Source organism: Calliphora vicina, chromosome 4 (genome assembly GCF_958450345.1).
Source record: "Calliphora vicina chromosome 4, idCalVici1.1, whole genome shotgun sequence".
Taxonomy (NCBI): domain Eukaryota; kingdom Metazoa; phylum Arthropoda; class Insecta; order Diptera; family Calliphoridae; genus Calliphora; species Calliphora vicina.
In genome coordinates, this window is record NC_088783.1 from 59387127 (window position 1) to 59403676 (window position 16550).

Genomic DNA, 16550 nt, shown 5'->3' on the forward strand with positions numbered 1-16550 from the left:
GTTTATGAAAATGATTACCAATGTATAAGAAAATGTAATTCTTAACAAAACATTTATCAATTTAGATGAAATTCATTAACACTTCTTTAATATGTTCTCTTCTATCGCATATGAATAAAAAAATAATTAATAAATCAAAAACAAAAAAATATTTGTACGGTTTTTAATTTACAAGGTAAATTTTGTAGAAAAAGTTTAAATTTTAACAAATAAAAAAAATTTTGAATTTATACCAAATTTCTTGGAATATACATTTTATGCATACATTATATGAAAGTGTAATTCTTTACCTTTCCATTACTGTCTAATATTTTGAAAAAGGTCTAAAAATGTGTAAGTTTGAGGTACTAAAGTACTACGGACCTGCCGTAAACAATTTTTTTTAAAATAACTCAAAATTTTGAGGGTGTTTCAAAATCTTTGAAAACGGTTTTTGTATTGTCGCTTTTCAAGTTCTGACAAAAAGTTTTTTTGTAGCAGTAGAAGTGTGTAATTATTAATAAATTATTAAAAAAACTTAATTAAAGCCTATAAAATGGAATTTCTATCAGAAGAAACAAGTTCAAGTGAAACTAGTATTAGATCTAATACTAAATGTGAAATATTATTTAAGGAACTTTTCGAAATTGAGGTAAGTCTTTAAGATTTAGAATTTACAAAGATAGTAATTAATTTAGTATACAAATAAAGCTATCCCAGAGCGGACAGCTTTCGCATTTGTCATCTCCAATTTTACGTTTTCAGTGGTTTTATGTCACGATTTTTTTGTGTACGATTTTTTACAGTAAATTTGAAGATTTGACGTTTGACAATTTTTTTGTGTAAAATTACTAGCTGCTTTGTAATTTACATACATACATATTAGAGTGATAGCCGATTTTTTTTTTAGATTTCAAAGAGTGCCGGGTGGAATATTGTGACACTAGGCCTAAATGTTAAGTGCTGAAAATGATATATAAATGACAAAATTTGATTAAAAAAATTTAAAGTTATTACAAATTCGACAGACCATTAACGTGTTTCAAGCCACTTGAACAAAAAATTTAGGAAAAAAACTAAGATATTTCGAGAAAAATTAAAATAAAAGCTCATTTTTACTTAAAATATGTCCACAGTTACTTGTATATGAGTTTTTGTCTTCCTAGGATACCGTTAACCTATTCGCAGGTATGGGCAAAAAAATAATTTTTTTTAACGGCTGTTTCAAAACTCCATTTTCAAATTTATTAAAAATTTTGTTAAACAAATTTCAGATTTTTTCGATCATCACATTGGGGTTTATTGAGATCAAAATAGAGAATAAAAATATGAAAAAATTATGTCAATACATCTTACAGTTTTTCCGTACCTGCGATTTAAATTTTGCGATTTTCAAGAGAATGAGTCCAATTTCCTTACTGTTATAAATTTGAAGTAAAACTTATTCATAGTATTATAATCCTGGTAATTCTAAATATGGTCTGAAAGTTTTACTAAAATCGGAAAACGATAACCTTTAAATCGTGAAGGTCAAATGTCAAATTTTTCAATATTTGGAATTTCTAATGAAAAGATAGCGAAATGTTATATATTTTTGGGCCGATTTTAATGCAACTTAAGGAAAATATAACATAAAGTCCAGAATTTAAAATAACAGCACAAAAATGGAAATTAACCCTTAGCAGCACTTGGGGTCCAAATTACCCTCAACTTTTAAAATCACGAAAAACACAACCATTTTGACCCCAAGTCCTCTTAAAGGTTAAAATCTATTTTTTCACTGTTGTTGTAAATGCTAGACCCCAATATATATTTTCCTCAAGTTTCACGAAAATCGGCCCAAAAATATATAACATTTCGCTGTCTTTTCATTAGAAATTCCAAATATTGAAAAATTAGACCTTTGACCTTCACGATTCAAAGGTTATCGTTTTCCGATTTTAGTAAAACTTCCAGAACATATTTAAAATTACAAGGACTATAATATTGTGAATAGGTTTTACTTAAAATTTATAACAGTAAGGAAATTGGACTCATTCGCCTAAATATGGACAAAAAATTAGTTTTTCTTGAAAAACGAAAAATTTAAATCGCAGGTACGGAAAACCTGTAAGAGGTATTGACATAATTTTTTCATATTTTTATTCCCTATTTTGATCTCAATAAACCCCAATGTTATGATCGAAAAAATCTGAAATTTGTTTAACAACATTTTTAAAAATTTGAAAATGGAGTTTTGAAACAGCCGTTAAAAAAAATATTTTTTTTGGTTATACCTGCGAATAGGTTAGCTGTATCTTACGAAGACAAAAACTCATATACAAGTAAATATGGACATATTTTAAGTAAAAATGAGCTTTTATTTTAATTTTTCTCGAAATATCTTAATTTTGTTAATACATTTTTTGTTCAGGTGGCCTGAAACACGTTAATGGTCTGTCGAATTTGTAATAACTTTAATTTTTTTTAATCAAATTTTGTCATTTATATATCATTACAACGATAATTACGTACATATTTCGATTCTTTTGCATTCAATTGCAAAAGTATTTATTTAGTAGCAAAATTTTTTCAAAAACTGAAAAATTTAAAAAAATGGGCACTTTTTTCGGGTAGGTATGTTCCGCTTTTTTTCTCCTATTCAATATCTACAACTTTGCTTCAGACACAAAAGAGATATTCCTTACGGTATACCGAGATATAACCGTGTTAAAATATAGAAAAAGTGATAAAAATCCACCTTGAGCAAAAAAAATCGTATGGCCATGGTGCATTAAATCTATATAGTGTTTATTCAAGCCTCGTTTTGCTGTGGACCTGTTATTCATGCTTCCCTGCAAATTTGTATTCATAAACACATACCCGATTTTTTGACCATTTAGTATTAAAATCAAATTTTATAACCTAATAATTGTTGTAAATCTCATTAAAATCGGAAATGACAAATCCGAAAATGGATGTTTTCTGTACGCTTTGGGATGCATCATCCCTAATAACACCTTTGTATTTTCGATTTAAAAAAAATTTTTTACATGTATGATTCTTTCAATTTGTATGTGCTTTTTAAACATGATTTAGTCTTCTAATATTGAAGAGACACCGGCTAGACCAGGAAGTGGAGACAAAATATCAGCCAAATGCTTGAACTGTATTGATAAGCTAACAGTAATAAAAGGAGTTTATGGGGTTACTTCAAATTTCATAACGCATTTGAAAAGAAAACATGAATCGGAATACAACGAATATAAATTGAAGTTGTTACAAAAAAAGGGGAAACAAAACAACAATCGTTTCAGAACGACATTAACAACTTTGTAATTCAAACGACATCACCTCTGTCGATAGTTGATAATCCTTTTTTTAGGCAGATGTTTAAAAGCCGTATTAATCTTAAAATTCCAAGCCGTAGAGTTGTATCTAGAGATATAAAACAAAAGTTCAACGATTCTAGATCAAGAATAAGAAATTCCTTTAGTGTGTCTCATCTAAATACTTTTGCACAACCGCTGACATTTGGTCCAACAGGCACAGAAGTTTCTTTGGCTATACGTGCCATTGGTTGAACAAGGATTTTAACCTTCGCTTTACCAAAGGTTTTTTATGTACATGGTATACCAATACCCACCCGGGTGACACTACACTTCTATAAATATATGCGACGAACGAAATTTTAAAAAATTGAAAAAACATTATAAAAAGTTTAAAATGGTTCTATTAAATTTTATAGAACTCTAGAATTTGTTCAGTGAGTACAAATTTCATTTAAATCGAAACAAAATTAAAAAAAAATATTAAACCAATAAAATCGATGTGGTCACCCGGGTGGGTATTGGTAAAGCGAAGGTTAATAGAGTGTCAGCTGCATTGGCTTGTAGAAGATTTTCAGGGTCACACACATTCAACCGAATTGCGGAAATAATACAAGACATAAATAATGAATTCGGTTTAAATGCACTTAATACAGTTGCTACAGTGACGGACAATGGCAGTAACTTTGTAAAGGCTTTTAAGGAATTTGGAATTAAAAGTTTCGAGGATATAAGGCAAAGAAATATAACTGATGAGGATATGCTTGAAATTAGCTCTGACGATTCAGATGAACAAAGTGACGATGAAGAAATTGAATTTATGGTATTGGACGACTCTGATAATTCGTTAAATCTGCCAAAACATTATCGCTGCGCCAGCCATACCATTTCTTTAATAGCTACCACTGACTTTAATAGTGCTATTAAAGAAGATCGAGAAGTACATTCTATACACTTACAGGTTGGTATCACTAAAACATAAACATTTTAATCTTAAGTCATTTTTCATTCAAATTATAATTTTTTTTGTAAGGCTTTTCATAAATGCAATGCCGTTTGGAGAAAAGCCAATAGGCCCAAATCTTCAGAAATAATAGCCAATATAATTGATTCATCACTGACAACACCATGCGATACACGTTGGAATTCATTATACAACTCCACAAAGCAAATCATCCAAAAAGAAGATTTCTTAGACAGCCTGTGTACAGAGTTAGAAATAACAAAATTTTTATCAACAGATCTGGCATATCTTAAAGAATTTTGTGATGTGATGAAACCCTTTGCAGATATATTGGATTATCTTCAAGGAGAGAATCAGATATTTTACGGAATGTTAATTCCATCATTGGTAACGCTGAAAGTTAAAACTGATAAAATAATGTGTGGAAATTTGTGTTATTTGGGAAAGGTAGTCGAAGCTATGCAACGTGGTCTTTTAAATCGCTTCAATAATTTTTTTTACCTTAATAATGAATCTCATGATGCTGTTGTGGCTGCCATGACAAATCCCAATTTTAAGCTTAAATGGTTTAACGCAATTTCAAATCTCTCCAATAAATCCCAAAAAGATATGGAAAGCATTTTAGTTCGGTATTGTCAGAAGTTCCAATTATATACGCCTAAATGCGTTCCCGAAATAGAGGCGTCTACATCATCTATATTTGACTTTGGTGAAGATAATACTGAAGGTATTTATTATTTCGAGAAATCTATCGGTAACAGGTTAATTAACACTTTTGAATTAATTTTATTTTAGATAACGTAATACACCCTGCGAATGACAAAAGTTATATAAAACTGGAATTTCAACAATACATGCGTAATCCAGATTCAACATTTGAAACATTGAAAAATTTTCCAACAATTTTAAAAGCATTTGAGCGCTCCAATACTCCTCTTACCTCGTCTGCACCTGTAGAGAGACTTTTTTCATTTGCTGGAATAGTGCTAGCTCCGAAACGTCAAAAACTTTCAGACGAACAGTTTGAAAAATTGGTTCTTTTAAAAGCCAATAAAGATTTTATTTAGTTGTTAGGTGTTTAATTTTCAAAAATTTTGTACATTTTGTTTTTTCTTATTGTTTGTTTTTCTGTTATATTTTGGTTAAAACTATTGTTACTACTTTTTTACAATATAAAAGTAAATTAAGAAAGTTATAAATTTATGTATTATTTATATTGATTAAATATTATTGAAACATTATGTTATTTTATGATAATAACATATTTGCTTTCTATTAAAATTTGTTTTGTATATTGTGTTTTGTATATTGTGTAATGCACGAATTTGTTAATAATTACATTGTTGGTAATAAATACTTTAAAAGTAATCATTACACATTTTTCACCAATTACTTTCAGTTTCAATTATATTTTACCCAATTACATGTAATTGGTAATTGGCATTCACCAATTACAAATTACATGTAATTGGTAATTGGCATTCAGCAATTACAAATTACGTGTAATTGGTAATTGGCATCCACCAATTACAAATTACATGTAATTGGTAATTGGCATTCACCAATTACAAATTACGTGTAATTGGTAATTGGTTATTGTCAATTACCAATTACACGTAATTGGTAATTGGACCTGTAATTAATTACAAAATGTAATTGGTAGTGCCCAAGTCTGCCCCCATATAAGGTCCACTTCAGAAAATCACTCAAAAATATAAATTATTGAAATTTTAAAAGAAAAATGTTAACATTTAAGTAATGATAAAAACACATTAAAAAATTTATTTTTTTTGTATAAAATTAAGATATCTGCGCTAGTGTTGGATTTGGTAATCATTTTTGTATGAATGACCATAGAAATACATTTTTCGGTCAAGCCGGACCATATAATACCCTACACTAAGTAAAAGACAAAAACATTTATCTTTTAAAATTTCAATAATTTATATTTTTGAGTGAGTTTCGGAAGTGGGGTTATATGGGGGCTATGACCAATTATGGACCGATCACCATGAAATTAGGTCGTGTTATTTATGACTGTTGAATTTTTGTGTGTATACCAACATTTTTAAGCGATTTATGCACGTTAAAGTGATTTTCGGAAGCGGGTCTATATGGGAGCTATGACTAATTATGGACCGATCGTAACAAAATTTGGTGACATGAATTTTGTGTATATAAAACTTATTTGGAGCGGAATTTGTGGAGATACATATATAAATTAAACATTTATGACCGATAAAGTCCAATTTCGGAAGGACATTTGTATGGGGGCTAGGTGGAATAATGGACCGATTTCAGATAGTTTCAATAGGCTTGGTCCTTGAGCCGAAAAAATAATATGTACCAAATTTCATCGAAATATCTTCAAAATTGCGACCTATACTCTGCGCGCAAGGTTTACATGGACAGCCAGCCAGCCGGCCGACCAGACGGACGGACGGACATCGTTTAATCGACTCAGAAAGTGATTCTAAGTCGATCGGTATACTTTAAGGTAGGTGTTAGACTAATATTTTTGGGCGTTACAAACATCTGCACAAACGCATTATACCCTCCCCACTATGGTGGTGTAAAAAAATAATTGACATTATTGAAAACTGATAAAACTATATGAAAGATTATAGAACGGCGCATATTTTGTATTACTCAGTTCAAAAAACATGGATTCTGAGTTATGACGTTGTTGCAGCAAATGAGCGATATGTATACAAAAATGATCTCAAATACTATGTTTGTTGTTTTTTATGTTTTTGTACACAAAATTCGTTGTTGTATTTTCAATTTAAAATAAAAATAGAATTTATTCGTTTAATCGAATAATTTTAAATTAACCGATTATTAACCGAATAAATCTAAACCCCGATTAATTATTTGCTCGATTAACCGATTAAACCAGAAACCTGATTAATTAAATACACTAGTGTGTACATCACATCGAATATTGTCCAGAAATGGGGGGTTTTCTAGAGGAGATATCAATGCCGGTATCATATGCAATTGCAAAAGCAGGGACCTACGATTAGAGCTGTAACTGTATTATATAAAGACCTACGATTGAAGCTATAATTGGACTATATAAAGTTCTACGATTAAAGCTAGAACTAGACTTTATAAAGACCTATGATTAAAACTAGAACTAGACTTTATGAAGACCTTTGATTGAAACTAGAACCCGACTTTATAAAGACCTACGATTAGAGCTGTAACTGGACCTACCATTGAAGCTATAATTTAACTACATTAAGTTCTACAATTAAAGCTATAATTGGACTACATAAATACCTTCGATTGAAGCTAGAAATAGACTTTATAAAGAACTACTATTAGAGCTATAACTGGACCACATAAAGAACTACAATTGAAGCTATATTTGGATTATATAAGATTTCACAATTGAAGCTATAATTGGACTTTATAAAGACCTAGGATATTAGCTAATACTAGATTTCATGCAGATTACAATGATATCTAATACACGCGTACATGTTGCTCGAATTTGTTGTAGATATTTTAGATATTTCATATCAAGATCACAAATAGTTTCCGTAAAGATTAAATTAATTTACAACTAAATTAATTAAATTAATTAACCTACATTATTTACAACATCAAATTTTCATGTTCGGTTTTCTTGGATTAAAAATGATAAATAAATTGTAAAAATAAAATTATAAAATAAAAAATTCATATAAAATGCAGCACAATGTGAGCTGTTAACTATAGAATTTTGTTTCTTGAAATTCTATTGAATTTAGCGGTCATAATTAGTTTGAAATGAATAGTTTAATTTTAATTGGAATTTTAAATATATTTTTACTATTCGGTCATGTGAAATCATCGGATAAGGTAAATTAAAATAGGATTAAGGTTAATAAAGTTAGAGTAAACAGTGAGTTTTGTTGTGAAAGTCGATTGGCTAATTTCAAAACAGTTCGATTCTAGCTGAGTTATCAACTTTTTCGTTTTAAAGGAACTATATTATTCATTTAGCTTCCTTTTATTTTACGTATAGCTTGGGTCCATTTTATTTAATTGTAATGTATACAAACATTCTTAATTCACAAATATAGTTAAACTGCTCTAAATAATATTACAAATTTATTTGTTTTCCAGAAAAACTGGATGTACGAATTGACATCTGTTACCACTAAAAGCTCAAATCCCGAGTTATTAAATTTAAGCTTAAGTGTGGAACGTATTCAACGCGGTGTCTTTGCCTTGTCCGGAGAGTTCAACATGAACATTGATATAGCAGAGGGAGATGAAAATGAGGTAAATTACCTTATTAAACTTCATAAAAATAATACAAATATATTTAAATTTATTTATTTTTTACCCTCCTTAGTTGGAAATAACCTCTTTTCGTAGTGCAAACAGTGATGGCGACTATAAAAGTTTACCTTTAGAAATGTCACGGTGTCATTTCTACGACGCTCTTAATACACATTACAAAAATGTCGTTATGGATACGTTTAAGGATTGTTCAAATTTGCCATTTTTTGAGGATGAGTTTCCAGCACCTCTAGAAAAGAAAACCTATATTTTGGATAAGTGTCAGTTTTCACAGGATGGCATGCCCAATCATTTGGAATCCGGTCAATACAAGATTATCTTATCGGGTTATGGTGAAGTGGAGTGGGAAGTCGAGATTATTGCTGAAGTGGAACCCAATATGGAATGAAATACTGAGTGTTATTAGTGATGAAATTGAAAATAAATAGCATATTAAGGTATAAGGTAAAGCAATGAAAATCGTTAGAAATCGATTCTGAACTTTAGGACAGTGATACAATTATTTTTGATTCTAATAAACTGTAAATATGGATTTAAAATTCAATTTTGAACGGTTGTAACTAGTATAAGTTATCATGGGGACCGATTTGAAATTGGAGGATTTCGAGGAAATTTAGTGGCCTATTTTCTAATATTTAATTTAAGATTGTTGCTGATGTACGTGTTCGTAATTCATATTTATAGGATATTGTTAAACCTATCATATCTGGGATAAAAATTGTCCAAGACAGCCAGGTTAATGTCCCCCTGGCAGAACAAATTTAAGGGATATCGAACAGGGATATCCACATATTTACTGATATTATTAACAGTCATTAGATCTCTAGAGAGTGTGTACATCACATTGAAAATTGTCCAGAAATGGTTGGTTTTTCTAGAGAAGATATCAATGCAGTCGTCGTATGGGTTCCGGGGCGCGGGAAGATAGAAGATAATAACAGTAATTAAGTAATTGCAAAAGCAGGAACCACCATAAATTCGAACGCATTCAGAGGATATATTGACATCTCTCTCTCTCTCTCAAGGAGACCAGAAAAATCTTTCCCAGATATATAGAGGACACGATTTGCTGTAAATCTGCCTAGAGTTCATCTAAGAAACTTTATAGCATACTGGCCTCTATGTAGGTGGTATACATGATCAAAGGTAGAGAATCCCTTACAGTGACTTATGTAGAAGTTGAAATGACGAGAAGGACTACTGAATATCTTTTCTGTTACAGTGCAGTATTTGGAGGTTTGATAAAATCCTTAGAGCACCAGAATGATTGGAGAATGCGATGGATATGGTGAGACAAGTCGTTATCCCTGTTCTATATTTCTTGATACTGATGTTGTTCTGCGATTTTTATAAAGCCATTATTTAAACTTAAGTCTAAGGGACAGTCTCATATTCTTCTGGTCCGAAAATATACCACATCCGAGCTTATGATATGATCTTGATCTGTCAGTGAATATTTGGATGGTATCTATGCAGTATATTGTGATAAAACCTGTATTCAGAATGAGTCCAGTATCGTGTATTCATTGTGTTGGCCATTGTCATTAATATTGACGGTACCAGATATCCATGATTTCAAAGCTTCCAATAGCTGCTAATTAAACCTAGCTTATATTTGTAAAGAAGGCGGAATGTACGGCACAGTGTTGAGCACTTGCGGATTCTGTGGGTTAAGAAATCTAAATTTTTTTCTCACTAAACAAAAATTGTATGGCGTTTTAAAAATTTAAATTTTCAAAAAAAAAGAAATCATAATTTTTTACAGTTTGATAAATAATATGAATAACATAAATTTTTCACTACTCAGCATTATGGATTCCAAATCAAAAACATACAGGAAATTTGCTGAATGTTGCCAGTATGCAAAATATTTTTTGAGACTGCATTGCCGACTACTGCATTACCAAACTTCGGAGAGAATTAGAAGATAAAGTTAATTAATGTCAGTTATTTATTTTGAAGCCATTAATAAGACTAGTGCCAAAGTCAAGGTAGACGTTTTATATATCACTATTTATGCAATGGTGCCTTCTTTTTAAAAATGTATAAAACTTTGAAAAATTAAAAAATTCATAGAAAATTTTTTACAAAATTTGGTGCCATACAATGAACATTTATCGAGGATGTTTCAGGTTGCTTCGGAAGAAACAATACGTTTCTCTTGAAACGAATTACAAAATATCCCCGCATGACTAAATACTTTGCGATGAAAAAAGATCCTATAATACTCTATAATGCATATTCATTGGGCGGACCTTGGCAGGCTTTGAAATATGAACAAATACTTTAGAATCTAATAAAATTTTAAAAATATCCCATACCAAATAACAACTGCAATGTTTTGTGTAGCCTATAACAGTTTAAACTCGTGACAATGTAATTTTAGCAATATTTTTCATCAATACTTTGTTTGTCTTTACATGAAAATTGCATGTTGTATATCATAAATATATCAATCACATTCTTTAAATATGTAATTTATTATACTTTAATTACTTATAATAAATCTAATACATAGTTTGAAATAAATAGTAGAGATTTTAAAAATAACTGTTCTAACTGAAGCTTGACTTTGAACTAAAACCTTGAGCAATGGAGGCTGAAATCCTGAACAAAATCTTAACGATAATTGGTTTAATCCATGTAATATCCTTGATTGTGGGAACGGTAGGACAGTTGCCAGTAAAGGTAAAATTGTTATATATGAAAATAAATTAAATATATTTATGAAAATATAATTTTATGTTTTTACCCCTTTAGAAAACCTGGTCGTATGAACTAAAATCACTTACTTCACAAACTTCGGATACAGAAAAACTGAAAATTGATTTGCAAATTGAAAGAGTTTCTCGTGGTGTCTATGCCATTTCCGGTACTGCACTTATTAATATTGATATTGTCGATGGTGATTCAAATACTGTAAATATTATTATATTTAGAATATTTACTAAGTTATAGATATTCATTTAATATTTACTTTTTGTCGTCACAGGTTGCAGCTAAATCTTATCGCAGTGTCCAGGGTGATACTGAATACAATGTCTTACCATTCCAAATGCCTCCTACCCATATTAATAAGGTTCTTAACACCCACTACAAAAATGTTTTAATGGGGACATTAAAAGACTGCTCAGATTTACCGGTTTTCGAGGATGAATTTGAACCACCATTGGAAAAGAAATTATATACCTTAAATGCCTGCCAGTTTTCTCAAGACGGTCTACCGAATCATTTACAAGAAGGTTTCTATAAACTTGTAATTATTGGTACGGGAGATGTTGATTTTGAAATTGAGGTAATTGCTGAAGTTACACCCGAAATCTAATTGAATTGAAAATATATAGTTTTGAGTTTTATTTAGTCATTTATTTCATACTATAATAAAAAAGGAATATGTTTATTCGCAAGTACCAAAATTTCAAAATGTATTCTATATTTGGGGGGTTTGAAAAATTAGTGGTTATTTACACATAAACTGGTCAATTGGTCAATTCACAATATTTCACAATTGTTTTTATTATTTTTCGAGCAAAAAATGTCCTAAAATAATACTACTCTGTATGCTATGTTTATTGTGTTATCGTAACCAACCAGCAGAGACCTGCGCCTATCGCCTAAGACTCGGTTAAGCCAAGCCGCCGAGTCGGAATATATTAGGACATTATGACTGATAAGAGACCTTGTGAATTGACCAAATGATCTACCATAGTTAAGTTTAAATTTTATATTTTTTATACCCTGCACCACCATAGTTTGTAACGCCCAAAAATATTAGTCTAACACCCACCTTAAAGTATACCAATCGACTTAGAATCACTTTCTGAGTCGATTAAACGATGTCCGTCCGTCTGGTCGGCTGGCTGGCTGTCCATGTAAACCTTGTTCGCAGAGTACAGGTCGCAATTTTGAAGACATTTCGATCAAATTTGGTACATATTATTTTTTCGGCCCAAGGACCAAGCCTGTTGAAACTGGCTGAAATCGGTGCATTATTTCACCTAGCCCCCATACAAATGTCCTTCCGAAATTGGACTTTATCGGTCATAAATGTTTAATTTATAAATGTATCTCCACAAATTGCGCTCCAAATAAGTTTTATATATACAAAATTCATGTCACCAAATTTTGTTACGATCGGTCCATGATTAGTCATAGCTCCCATATAGACCCGCTTCCGAAAATCACTTTAACGTGCATAAATCGCTTAAAAATTTTGGTATACTCACAAAATTCGACATAGTTAACTTTAATTTAGTCATAAATCACACGACCTAATTTCATGGTGATCGGTAAATAATTGGTCATAGCCCCCATATAAGGCTCACTTCCGAAAATCACACAAAAATATAAATTATTGAAATTTTAAAAGAAAAATGCTTTTAATCTTTTACTTAGTGTAGGGTATTATATGGTCGGGCTTGACCTACCATACATTCTTACTTGTTTAATGTATGGAAGTTTTAAAAAACAAAATTTCCATAGACAATTTTATTTTAAACTAACGACAATGGATATATTTGGAGATTATCTGTCGCCATGTTTTAGGTCGAGAATACTTGTGTTTGATATCATCAGAAAGGTAATACATTTATACTGTGATATTCTGCAATTTCATAGGTTGGTTAGCTCTAAATGGGATTTTGAAAAAAATTTTAAAAAAAATATAGGGTCTTTCATTAAGCCCTTACTATCTATAAATTTAAATATGTGTGAGATATCATTAATTTGAAATGCCCATCGATGCCATTATGAATCACTTTCTGATTAAACGATGTCCGTCCGACTGGCTGGATGTCCATGTAAACCTTGTGCGCAAATTTGTAGATATTCCGATAATGTTTGGTACTTATAATATTTTCGGACCAAGGACCAAGCCTGTTGAAACTGGCTGATATCGGTCTATTGTTTCTCCTAGCCACCATACAAACGTTCTCCCGAAATTGGACTTTATCGGTCATATATGTTTGGATGGTTAAAATTTCGAATAATTTATAATTGCCGATTTTCAAATAACAAATAAACCGACTAATTTGTGTCGATTAACCGTAATTCCTTTTTTTTTGCACTTTAACATATTTTTTTGTATTTATTTTTCCATTACAATTTCAATTCAAATACAAATTTCAAATTAAAATTATATATTTTTTCGAACATCCAAGAAAAATGTTTAGTGAGAATAACAACTGACATATTTAATTTACATGTATTTGAAACTTTGTTTGCAATTACATGTACAGAACTTAACGAAACTAACAAAAGTAATCAATATCTAAAACAATCCAATGGTATAACGAAATATTTGATATGTTTAGAAGAAACTAAAAAAAACTTAGATATTGGATATTCTTTATCATGCTTTTGATTTCTCCAACATCTACAATCAGCGAGAGAGTTTTTTTCCAAGTCATGTTTTATTAAATCTAAAGAAAAAAATCGTTTAAAAGGAAAAAAATTAAATTATATTCTTTTTTTAAAAGATTATTTCAGAAGATCTCACTAAAATCCTAAAAAAACTCAAATGTGTATACAAAAAGGATCTCAAATACCTTGTTAGCTATTTTTTTTGGTTGAATTGTTGTTTTGTTTGTTATTTATGTTTTTGTACACAAAATTCGTGGTTGTATTTTCAATTTAAAATTAAAATAGACATTATTCGGTTAATCGAATAATTTTAAATTAACCGATTATTAACCGAATAAATCTAAACCACGATTAATTATTTGCTCGGTTAACCGATTAAACTAGAAACCCGTTCAATTGAATATCTACACAAGTTTTGCTCCAAATAAGTTTTATATATACCGAATTCATGTCACCAAATTTTATTATGATCGGTCAATAACACAGTGCAACAGTGAAAAAAACACACGATCATGACTATATAGGTTCGACTCTACTACCAAAGGGTAGTAGAACCCTATATTCAGTTTGTCCAGTTTGGTGACCAATTTTTTTTTATGGGCCCCCAAAGTTTCTGAAAATCAGTTGGGCCTCTAAAAAAGGTGTCATTAGTTTTTGGTTAACAGCTAATTCAGACTTTGTGATACGGCTTAACTTTATATGGCAATAATATAGCTAAAATTCGGCCAAATAAATTTTGTTACAATTTTTGTTCCAAAAAATAGCTTTTTCGTGCACTTTTGTTGAAAAAATATATGAAGAAAAATTTTTTTTTTTACTTTTTTTAGAATAACTTCCAGGGTCTCCTAATTTTTCACTAACAATATTTAGCAAAGTTGTAGCTACGGTAAAGTTGAACAACAATTGAGAACATATCAATTCATTCTGAACGTATCTAGTCACTCTAAATAGCACATAAATATCACTTTGTACCTTAACAATTTTCGTTTTTACTATTTTTTTACGCTAAAACAAAGATTTTTTGTTAAAATAGTATGATCAAGTCCACACTTCTATGTTGTGCTGTATTATTTACTCGGCTGAGGTGTTCGGAATGGGGATCAGTGAGTGGACCCTCAATGTCACACATTTAAAAAAAAATGTTCCATTTATGATCCAAATGAGCTGAAATTTAAAATGTAGATAGTCCTTGAGAAGGTCTACAAAAATATGATTTTATATGTAGGTATCTCTTTTAGTTCAAGAGATATTTAAGTTTAATTTTTTTTTTAATTTTGCTCGATCTTTTTTTTGTATTTTATATACGATGGGCCTACGAAAGGTCGAAATTTGTTTTTTTATATACGACGTATATTTGCGATAAAATTCTAAAGAAAATAAAACAAACCTGATAACAATTATTTCGTCCCTATAAAAAGTTACACGCATCCAAAGTTGAAGCATCTTTTTATATATTTCAACTTTGTATGCGTGTGTTTTTTAAGTTTTTCCCAAAAAAGTCCCCATATTTTTTCTTTTATAAAAAACTAATTTTCTTCGTGGCTATATACATTTTTTTATGATCTGGAAAGAGAACTTAATGCAAAAACGTATAAAGTAAAATTTGATTAACTTAAGCGGACAGTGTACCCCCGAGCCCTATCCAAACTTGGCCAATTTTGAAACAAAATTTTAGGTTTGAGTAAAAAATTCTAAAAACGCAAAGCACCGATCCTCAAAAGCTCGTCATACTTGTATGGCCCTATATATTGTTTATATACATACAAAACTTTTTTACTATCATACTGTAAATAACGTCAAAGTGGCCTATTTTCTAAAAAAAACTCAGTTTTTGGAACACATTTTCCCCGTTTTAGGAATTTCGATGTTTGAAAACAAAGAATGGCAACATTAGTGATTGCCTTAAGAACATATAGATCTATACTACTTCCAAATTTTACATTAATTCAAAGTTTGTATTTTTCTTGATGGAAAATCACCATTTTATAATATAGTTAGTTTTTAAGGTAAAATACGTCCGAAAAAACACAAAATTTATTCAGTTCACTAAAATGTCAATCTCCAAATCATAAGGTTTCCACCGATATTAAAAACTTATATAAAAAGCCTATATTTACTCTTCAGAAGCTCCACAAACCTTTCCTACTTTCAAAAATGTTGATGTTTTTTCATATCTTGCATCAAGCCGGTCTTGCGTGATCAATATTGGATAAAAAGATGCGCCCGGATCATACCATTGCCCATTCTTCGTTATTCCAGCACAATAGAGAAGTATACACGCATACATTTTTAACAAAAATTTTTGTTTTAGAGTCAAAAAATAGTAAAAAACTAAAACTTTTAAGCTACAAAGTGATTTTTGACAGCTATTTAGAATGCGTAGATATGTTCGGATTGCATTGATATGTTCACAAGAGTTATTCATATTGACCGTAGCTACAACTTTGCAAAATATTGTTATTGAAAAATTAGGAGTCCCTGGAAGTTATTCTAAAAAAAGTAAAAAAAAAAATTTTTCTTCCTATATTTTTTCAACAAAAGTGCACGAAAAAGCAATTTTTTGGAAAAAAATTTTAACAAAATTTATTTGGCGGACTCTTAGCTATATTATTGCCATATAAAGTTAAGCCGTATCACAAAGT

The 16550-nt window shown here is 30.2% G+C and overlaps 2 protein-coding genes across 2 annotated transcripts in view; one reads left to right on the plus strand and one right to left on the minus strand.

Moving 5' to 3' along the window:
- LOC135957341 (uncharacterized) overlaps nt 1–16550 on the minus strand; it is an 83237-nt gene that overhangs the window by 13476 nt on the left and 53211 nt on the right. The window lies entirely within an intron of this gene.
- Nucleotides 11140–11872, plus strand: LOC135958442 (uncharacterized). The gene is made up of 3 exons (XM_065509345.1): nt 11140–11235; nt 11308–11466; nt 11540–11872. Exons 1-3 carry the CDS (start codon nt 11140–11142, stop codon nt 11870–11872), a joined length of 588 nt encoding a protein of 195 aa, XP_065365417.1.